Source organism: Urtica dioica, chromosome 1, assembly GCF_054948205.1.
Source record: "Urtica dioica subsp. dioica isolate 48M chromosome 1, U.dioica_male_clone48M_v1_H2, whole genome shotgun sequence".
NCBI classification, from domain to species: Eukaryota; Viridiplantae; Streptophyta; class Magnoliopsida; order Rosales; family Urticaceae; genus Urtica; species Urtica dioica.
Window position 1 is genome coordinate 10,890,252 of NC_142756.1, and position 9,865 is coordinate 10,900,116.

Sequence of the window (9,865 nt, forward strand, 5' to 3'; positions counted from 1 at the left end):
GGTTAGAGGGAGACATCTTAATGGCCTTCAAGGACCGGTTATAGCTGATATTGTCGCTGTCGAGGCTGAGCTGCGCCTCCCCTTTACTTACCGGTGGGTCCCGAGATCTTGTAATGAACCAGCAAACTGTATTGCTAAGGCTCGTATGAATTTTGTAAGCTCAGATTTTGTGTCTTTCCAGTGCCTTGCGTGGCTTGAAAACTGTATTCAAAAGGATATTTCCTCCTTGGTTTAGGTTTAATGAAACCGTTTTTTTCCCTCAAAAAAAAAGAAAAAAAAAAGAAAAGAAAAAGTTGTTCACACTATTCACAGCAAGAAGCGGCTAAGTTGTCCTTATCGCATATGATTACATTCACACCCATCCTTTCTTTGTCATCTTGGATAATGTCTGTCCACTAATGTTATCATTGATTTGCTATCACAGCGAGAACCCTTATCATTTTTGTATAATGATAAGACTAATCAGAGAAATGAGTAATGAGTAGTGAACTAGTGATGACATCTTCTACTTATTTATTTATTTAATGTGTCACTTAATCATATGAACATCTAGAAATTCTCGACGGGGAAACCAATGAGCGGTTTGATTTCGGATGCAAAAGATCGCAACTCGCTCACTTCGTTGTCGCTGAGCTTCCACCCGAGCGCGCCCCCGAATTCCCGAGCCTGTTCGGCATTTTTTGCTCCCGGGATCGGTACAACGTTCTCTTGAGCTATAAGCCAGTTCAGCACAACCTGCAGCGAGGAACAAAATTTTATATAACTTACTGCACAAGTAACTTGGAATTCTCAAACGAGATCATAAGTTGTTTTTTCTTTTACCTGCGTAGGAGTTTTACTGTGCTTCTCTCCTACTTCTTGGATTCGTTTTATCAATGGTTGAAGCTACACAGCGAAATAAAAGAAATTCAGCAGAGTAGAAGAGCTTGGAACAAAAGAAAAGGACTGATTTTTTTTTTTTTCTTAAATAACTTAATTAAAAACATTTCATGTTTAATTAATTTTCTTAAATAATATCTTGAGCATCAGAAGCGTTTTTTTTTTTTTAACAATTCAACACTTACAAGTCAACTAAATTGAAACAAATCGTAAACACGCGAGCGGAATTAATGTTAAACACACGAGAGGAATATGATCAAGTGTAAGACACAGAGTATAAACGCAAAATTCCATTAACACACAAGGGGTACATTTGATATTTTCCCGGGAGTTGAAGACAGTGTGGTCACAATAAACAGGACTTACTGTGGTCAGAAACTCAGGGGTGTAGAGTTTGCCCCGAGGCCCTTTTGGTGGATTTTCTGGCGTGTACTTCCCCGTAAGAGCACCTGTGGGAACGAAAAAAAAAAACAGAGAATCGATTATTCTCCTTGAGCAAACCAAAGGATGCCAGATCAGCAACTAACGGATCATCACCTTGAGCGATTGGTGAATATGCGATCAAAGTGACCCCGAGTTCGTCACAGGCAGATTTCACACCGTTCTCCTCGGGTTTCCTGTAAATAAGGCTGTAATTCACTTGGTTTGATGCCAATGGTATGCCTCTCTTTTTAAGCTTTTCGAACGCACTTCTTAGTCTCTTTTCTGAAAAAACATTGTTACAAATATTCAATCAAATTAAGAAAGAAAGAAAAAAAGTTTAATTTAATATTAGAGAAAAAAGTAAACGTTGTTTTTACCGGTGTAATTTGAGACGCCAACAGCTTTCACCAATCCCTGCTCAACGGCATCTCCGAGTCCATCAATGTAGGCTAAAATATTCAGCTAATTAGTGATAAGCTATAGCAAAGAGATTTTCATGTGTAGATTTTATCTGATAAATGATCCAAGGCAAATATTGTGTCGTGGCCAAAACCTTCATTTTGCCAAATCCCCGGCCTGAAAATCACGGGGAAAAAGAGTTGTTAGTTCGACGTTGAAGATCCCACAAAGCTTGCTAGTTGATATTGAGTCGTAACTCTATGATACTTGATATTTAATCGAAGCTCACAAACAAATGAGGATGAAACGCACCAGTGAAGCTGATAGAGTTCAACCGAAGAAAGTTCAAGTCGTTCAAGAGAAGCCTTAAGGGCATCGAGCACGGACTGACGACCAAACCTCCACGGCAAAGCTGCAAACTTTGTGGCAACAGCAATCTCCGTTTCGGGGTCCTTTTCTTTCCTTTCCTTGATGAATCTGTATCAAACCCACTACTGTTTTTTTAGTACAGCTCATAATAGAGAGAACAGGAGAACAAAATTTCCTACAACTTGTACCTTCCTAGAAGAGTCTCGGAATTTATTGCACCTAAAGAAAGCTGCAAGAATATCATTATATATTTTTGTAAGATAAGATAATAACATTGAAAAAGGGAATCCCATGATACACAGTTTCTCTCACCTTTGAGCCATAAACTTCGGCTGTATCGAATAAAGTTATACCGGAATCCACGCTGGCATCGAAAGCCGCCTTGGCAGCCTTCAGTTTTTTATCTGAAGTTTTGCACAAAACCAAAAGGAAACAATATAACAATAGACTTGATTCACAATTCACAGAATCACAATATATGTATAGTATCTGTATCCAAGCATTAGTTTGGGACAGACAAAATTTCTACATGACCATATAAAAAAAAAAAAAAAAAAAAATTACAACAAACACTCACCAAGTCATTTCAACTAGGCAACCAAAACAGAACCCAGAAATTAAAGTGAAAGAAAAAAAAATCGTAATGGAAGTTTACCATCCCACTCAAAGTTGTTCCAATAACTAGTGTCACCCCACGACCAAGCTCCAATCCCAAGGCGTGTGACCTTCAAATCTGAAGCGCCGAGTCTGACCTTGTTCTCTTCCTCAATCTTCGGAGGAGAAGCGTTCTCAGAAACGACAGCTCTGACACTGCGTTTCACTCTCCCGCGGCTCATAACGGAAGAGAGACACCACGCGTTGCTCACGTGCATAGCCATGAATTATGAAAACCGAGATTACAACGAATGCAGTGCTAGTGAATGTGTATTTAGTCGAATGGGTTTTCTCTCTCTCAACTATGAATAAAAAAATCTGAAAACCCAACTCGTCTAACGAGAATGATTTTGCTTAAACCTTTGTTTATTAGATTGAATTATAATTTATAATATTTTTATTTTATTTATTGTGGGTCTGTGTTGAGCATAAGCATGGTCGTTGTTGTGTACACGTCAGATGTTCTGCACCGAGGAACGTTATGCTCGTTATTTCCTCTTGTACTTGTGGACGCTAATTTAGATCGGGAAATCACAAAAGTAACCGTTTTCAAGTGTAGCATTTCCAAAATAACGGTATATCAAATCTTTCAAAAAGAGTCTTTTTTCCAAACGGTAAATAACTATTTTCTTTAAAAATAAAATTGTACAGAGTAAATAAAGCTATATAAAGCCCAGTAAATAAAAAAAAATTGTAAACATCAAAGAAAAAGAATTATTTACAACTTAAAAAAGACTATTTCGTAATAAAAACCATGCTAATTTCGTGTTAAAGTAACAAAAATCGGCTACCCGAAACAATTCCCACAATTTAAATTGGCAGTTTGGGTTTCAGTACTTTGGTGGTGTACCAATAGTATCCCAAGTCCAATAGGTACAGCAAAGGTAAAGATATAAATTTATTTTTTATCGGGAGAAATTACACATATACACACTTAAAGATGGAAATTCCTAGAAAATCTACCATTTTCGCAATATATATATCATTTTTTTTTATTCTTGTACGGTTTTAGCATTATTCTATATGAACATTGAACATGAAAAAAATAAAATCAAATTAAACGGTAAACAATAAGTAAAATATTATAAACAAGCTATTTGTGAAATAAAAGAAAATGATAATTTGAAGGATTAAGTTTTAAATAAAGTTGCTTGAGGTATTTTCCAATTTTATAACATGACTTTCAGAGACAACCCATGACTTATTACAACAACTATCTCACAAAGAGCACTTGGTTTCGAGCACGCAGTCCCGAGAAATCCGAGTGTCTAAATAAGATTAGCTCTAAATATAGACGAATCTAATAAAAAAAAGAGCAAGTAATTGAGAGTGCTGAACGATAGGTTAAACTTCAGGCGTGCGTTTGTGTGTGTGAAAATTCCATCCCTTGTTTCAATGGCGTCTTTTTGTATTTATAGGCCTCGGAGTCGAGTACGTGGAGTGATCAATCCCACATTCCTGGCAGTTATCAAGTAACCATTCCTAACGTGCCTAGTGGGTGGTTATTCCCTCGAGCGCTCGGTATAATTGTTGATGTGCGCGTATTTATATTTGGTTTGACTAATCTTTGACCTACTAGTTTCTCTTCTCTCCGAAGTTATGTTCGATAGGTTTCGTTCTTAACTTATGCACGGGTCGTTCCTTAGACTTAATGAGACTTAAGGCCTATTTAACTCGAGCTCCGTGCTGAATTCCTTTCGTTCTCGGTGCATCTCGGCTCTTGCTCGGACTATGCAAATTATATGAGTAATTATTAAATTATATTAATACATTTATTAAACTGCTAAAAATGTTAAACATAGAACACAAAGTAGTAAATATGTTTTAAAAATTAAATGTTTAGATATCAAGAGAAAAATGATCGCTTATAAATGAAATGCGGTATATTCATGATAAAACTATTGTGATAAGTTTACAAAACACCATATGGTCCATATCATATCACATGCAATTGTACAATGTTCTTGAGGATGGACAAGTAATTGAGCTCAAGAGAAAAAAACAATTACGAACTCAATAGTTATATTATGGTGAAACTAGCTGTGGTAGTATTTTTTGGAAAGTAATAATTGCAGCATTTTTAAAAGTTTTGTAGGAGCTATCTTGTTGTTTATTAGTCTTTATGTCATTTGAATTTATATTGTCGTTTATCTGTATTCGTCGTTTTTTGTATGTTGATTATAAATACCTACAGATGCTTTGTAATACGGGGACAGATAATTTTGATATTGAAATAGAAAACTGAGTGTTTTCTCTCTTAGTCGGGATCTTCCCTTTTTTGGGGATTTAGCATTAGGTGGATCGCGAACGTGATTCCGATCTCCCGTCCGAGTTGAGTTGCGTCAAGTTTTTTATGCGAAAAATAAATTTATTAAAGTTATAAACCATTTTTCTTGATATTTACATTATTTATTAAAAAAAACAGCGTTTATTGTTTTGGGCTTTAAAAACTCTATTTATTGTGTATATTTTAATTTAGGATAAATTACATTGTTGCCCCCTCAACTATGACGCTGGTAACGTTTCACCCACTGAATTCTAAAATCGTGGATGATGGACTATGAAATCCTACATTACAACAAATTTATCCCTTCAGTTAAGTAATTATCAGATTTTAAACGGTCAATGCTCATATGGGATAATATTTAGGGATAAAAGTGTAAAATCATTTTGAAGTCGTTATTTCTAATTGGAATAAACACACCAATGTTAATAACAACTTTATGTAAACTAAAAAAAAAAACATTAACCCAGCTCATGCTCGATCTGTGGCTTTTCTGACGGAACTAGTGATTCCATGCCGGTGATGTTTTTCGAGCTGAGTCTGGTGCTTGGAATCGGAGTGCCTTACATTGTTGCTTGGAATCACTTATAGCTCTCTCTGTTTTCTTCCTCTGAAATTAATCCATATCTTAAAACCATTGCTAATACACCCACAAAGTCAACCTGTCAAACAAACCCATCAAACCAAGTGCAACAAAATTATTATAACATCCTTAAACCTTCTCTAATCTTTGGTTTCTAATTCTCGTAAAGACATTAAAATCTTAAAAAATTTCTTTTCTTTCCTTGAAAACACATTTATGGAGTCACAAGAATTTTGGCCATATTACACCTTACCTCCATTTCGTCAACAAATTAGCCAAACAGGGCCATGAAATCTCATTCTTTATACCAACAAAATAAAGTCCAAGATCCAGCACTTCAACAAACTCCCAATCTTGTCACCGTCGTCTCTCTCTCTCTCTCTCCCACATTTTTCACCATGTTCTGTTAAAAAAAACACAGTCAAGGGCCTCGTGAGGCGGAGCGCGGCGAAATGGTCGATCTCCGTCAACCTAATCCTAAACTCGAGATCCTAGGGTTGATCTTCGCTAGCCTGAAGAACGGCGGGATTAATCTCTGTGGCTGCGACAATTTTCTGAACAATCTACAAATTACCATGCTCGTGAGTCGCGACCTTCGCTCCTTTGATCGACAACAAACTGTGAATCGATCTTGCTAGCTTGCCTTATTAAAAAAAATCGTAAGGATTTTTAGGGTCAAGAAGAAGAAGAATAGGAGAGAGAGAGAGAGAGAGAGAGAGAGAGAGAGATAAATAAAATTGTATTCTTATTTAACTTTTATAAAGGTATTTTGGTACTATCACAAAAATAAATGGTCACATGACCAAAACATGACAAATAACTGGACGTCCGTCAATAAAATTTAACAGAAGGGGTAAATTTGTTGCAATGTAGGATTTTATGGTCTGTCATGCACAATTTTAGAATTCGGGGGTGAAACGTTACCAACGCCATAGTTGAGGGGGGAACAATGTAATTTATCTTTTAATTTATTAATTAGAAATATAATTGTTTACGCCTTAAAAAATAGCTAGTATCATGAGCAATCAGTGGGTGAGACCCACCTTCTAGCTCACATTAGCAGTATCTGCAAAGAGCTACCGATGAAAATCAATATTGTAAACTTAATTATAATGTTTACCCCCTTTTTTAAAAAACTTAAAATGATGAGTTAAGGAGTTGATTGTCATAAATTAATCATAGCTATTCTCATTGATTAATGCTGAAAATGTATATACATTAAAACTTGTGAATATAAATGAAGATGTCGTCATTAATTCATTAATGGAATAGCAAGTAACTGTTAACATGTTGCTGTAGAGTAGTTCAAGAGCTTTTAAAATAAAATTAAAAGCTTAGGGTCGCTACAAGGTCAAAGGCTTGGCTCAAGTAGCTAGACTAAATAATCCAAATAATGATGTTTAACAGCTAATCTTCAAGGAGTTGAGCTGTAAAAAAATGTTGAGATTGCCAACTATGGCAGAGGGTCTAGTTACTTGAATGAATAATCAAATAGATATCCGCTAAACATTATGTCAATTATGAGAATGGAAAAATCCATATAGGTCCGGCCGTAAGAATTAAATTATCCATGAATCCCTCTTATTATTATTAGATGTCTTGTTTTATTTATTATTGCAGTGTACAACGAGTTATATATGTGTCATCGGTAGAGAAAGGAAGAGAATAAACACTAGCTGATAGATATTAGAGATATTATTCGATTCTATCTGGCCCTCGACCACAATATATAACACTTTCTTGATGGCATGTCTTTTTTGCTTGTCTTAACTGTAAATATTTTGACGTGAGAAAAGTCATCATTTTAACTATAATATATATATATATATATATATATATATATATATATATATATATATATATATTCTTGTTGGCAAAATCACGTTCATACGAATAGCTGACGTGTCACTTGGAGGATGAACGTAAGATATGGTCATGCATGCCTTCAATGTGGAGGTGGAAGCAATAGCAGTACGCACTCTCTTTTGTTGCATTTTTCACGTCCATGTCATATGTGTCACTTTTAGTTTACTAATATATTAAATACCCCTTAAATAAGTTGTGCCAATTTACATACAAACGGTAAACCCAGTTTATTTGGGAAAGCTCTTGTTAAGATTCTCTCGAACAAAGTACAAGCACTGTGTTTTTTTTTTAATTTTATTTATCAAAGTAAAAACTAGTTTGTCGGAAGCAGGAAGTGATGAAATGTTCTTTGTCATCGGTATTAGGCCACGTCTGGATTCATTATTGAGGTCCGTTGAAAGTTCAAAATAGACCATGAGAAACAGTTTTGTTTTTTTGTTTTTTTTTAATAGCGCTATTTGTTTTTAGTTTTTTCCCTTGTTACCTTTTAATATTCAACGTTTTTACTAGTAACAACATATATAAGAAGATAATGTAGTCGACTCATGTCAACACGGTTACCTAATAAACTTTCAAATAAGGGCCATCTGCGTATGTAGCTAATTACAAAGTATCAATCAAACATGTGTTATTTATTCTTCTTGACTACATAATAAAAAGCATTCTAGCTAGGTAACGGCGCAATTAAATAGACAACATCTCTCAAAAATAGGTCATGCATATATTTATATAGAAACTACACAAAATCTATTTGATCATCTTCCTACAAGAACACTCTTGGGCACTTTATTGAACAAATTAGTTACATCCTTCATCATCTTTGCAGATGTTTCCACGAGAAAATCATGCGCATTAAAAAAGTAAATGTATTGTTTTCGTGATGTCTCTTAATGATATTTTAGCAAGTTAATAATACTAACAGCTTACTAAATTAATGCAACAAATTAAATTCTAAATAAAGAGACAATGAATTGATAACATAGTTCAGACAATCATGCATACTTCTAGAGGAATGATGTTCCTGGAAGAAATAGAAATTCACGAACTGGTGAATAAGTACAAGACGGACAACCATGGATGATCACCTTACAGCAAGTTTTCCTAAACTTCAAAACTGCCAATGTGAATTCTAACCTAGGCTCCCCTTGTGTTTGAGCTCTCATCGTTTTTCACTCAACTCAACACCAATTGGTTGAACAACGCTTATAACAATGTGTGTTTTACAGTACCAATAATATACAAACCAACTCTGTAAAATGCGCTAACAATGACACTCAAGAACAATAGAGTAACATCACACAAAAGATAAAGTTTTGCGGCTGACACAACTCTGATAAAACCCTATGTGTGTAACCTTACTCAAGAGGGTAAACATTCTTTTTCTATGACACATTCCTAACTAAGATTCATTTGCTAGGGTTTTCCAATTCAATCGCGAAAACTTCATTGGTCAATCAGAAAAAACGCAGAAGCATATCAGACAAAAAAAACTCTATAGAAATTTCACATCACCAATTTTGGCGTGGATTAACACCACCATATGTCACAGCAATATAGAGAACAAATATTTTTCCAATAACAAAAAAAAGTCCATTCATAATAACAACACGCATAAAGTCGAATCTCTCATCAACATCTCTTATAGAATCTGCAAAAGTAGGATGGTATTAATAGGCGACGTTCATAAAAGAATCTGATCACCTCTTCTTGGCAAAACCAACAAGAAAATCACTCATAGCGGCCAAAAAGCGTTATGTGATCGATGAGATGCTTTCAGGATGACATGAATCCGATAGTGGAAACTTAGTTACGGAAAAATAAGAAACGGCCAACAAAGCATTCCTGAACAGTGTTATAGACATCATCATCAACAAAATGGTGAGATATAATTGGCATCCAGTCTATCATATAGCAAATTTTTATCTTAGAACTCAAACACAATGGATTACAACCCTTGCCAATGGAGAGCCTGGTGACAATAAGGACAACTTAAAGCGGGGCAATTATTATCGTCCATACATGTTTTTATCAGTGGAAAACAAGTTAGATATCATCATCTGACGATTTTATTAGCGAGGTATTAAAACAACTCAAGATAAAACAAACAAAGTCAGATGCTACTATATTGCGATCGCATATACATGATTATGACTGAAAAATATGGTAATTTGAGGAATGGCGTAGAAGAAATTTATTTGACTTGATTTTATATATATACACCTTAGTTAATCATGTAGACTTATGTATACTTAATAGCAAAAGAAAAGTAATAGGAAAAAAAATCTATTTATCATGGAAATGGAAAGGAATGCAAGATGTATATACGAGTATTTAGTATTGTTAAGGTAATCAATCGGATATATATTTTACAGAAATATATAAAAGTTTTAATGGTAAATATAATAATT

At 34.8% G+C, this 9,865-nt stretch overlaps 1 protein-coding gene across 1 annotated transcript; it reads right to left on the reverse strand.

The window, feature by feature from the left end:
• Positions 1-305: 305 nt before the first annotated feature.
• On the reverse strand, positions 306-3,066 carry LOC149407174 (putative oxidoreductase At1g06690, chloroplastic). Its single transcript, XM_089611715.1, has 10 exons — positions 2,726-3,066; positions 2,383-2,474; positions 2,259-2,299; positions 2,014-2,178; positions 1,856-1,878; positions 1,680-1,751; positions 1,417-1,584; positions 1,246-1,328; positions 823-885; positions 306-735 (listed from the first exon to the last, which is right to left on the reverse strand). Exons 1-10 carry the CDS (start codon positions 2,946-2,948, stop codon positions 550-552), a joined length of 1,116 nt encoding a protein of 371 aa, XP_089467841.1. The 5' UTR covers positions 2,949-3,066; the 3' UTR covers positions 306-549.
• Positions 3,067-9,865: the final 6,799 nt, after the last annotated feature.

Bases quoted from the DNA above. Each gene is read 5' to 3' on its own strand.
- LOC149407174 (XM_089611715.1), bottom strand. From the start codon at position 2,948: ATGGCTATGCACGTGAGCAACGCGTGGTGTCTCTCTTCCGTTATGAGC. The intron at 886-1,245 runs GTAAGTCCTGTT...TTCGCTGTGTAG, and splicing joins CCCCTGAGTTTCTGACCACA to CTTCAACCATTGATAAAACG. The intron at 736-822 runs GTAAAAGAAAAA...TCCTCGCTGCAG, and splicing joins ACAGTAAAACTCCTACGCAG to GTTGTGCTGAACTGGCTTAT.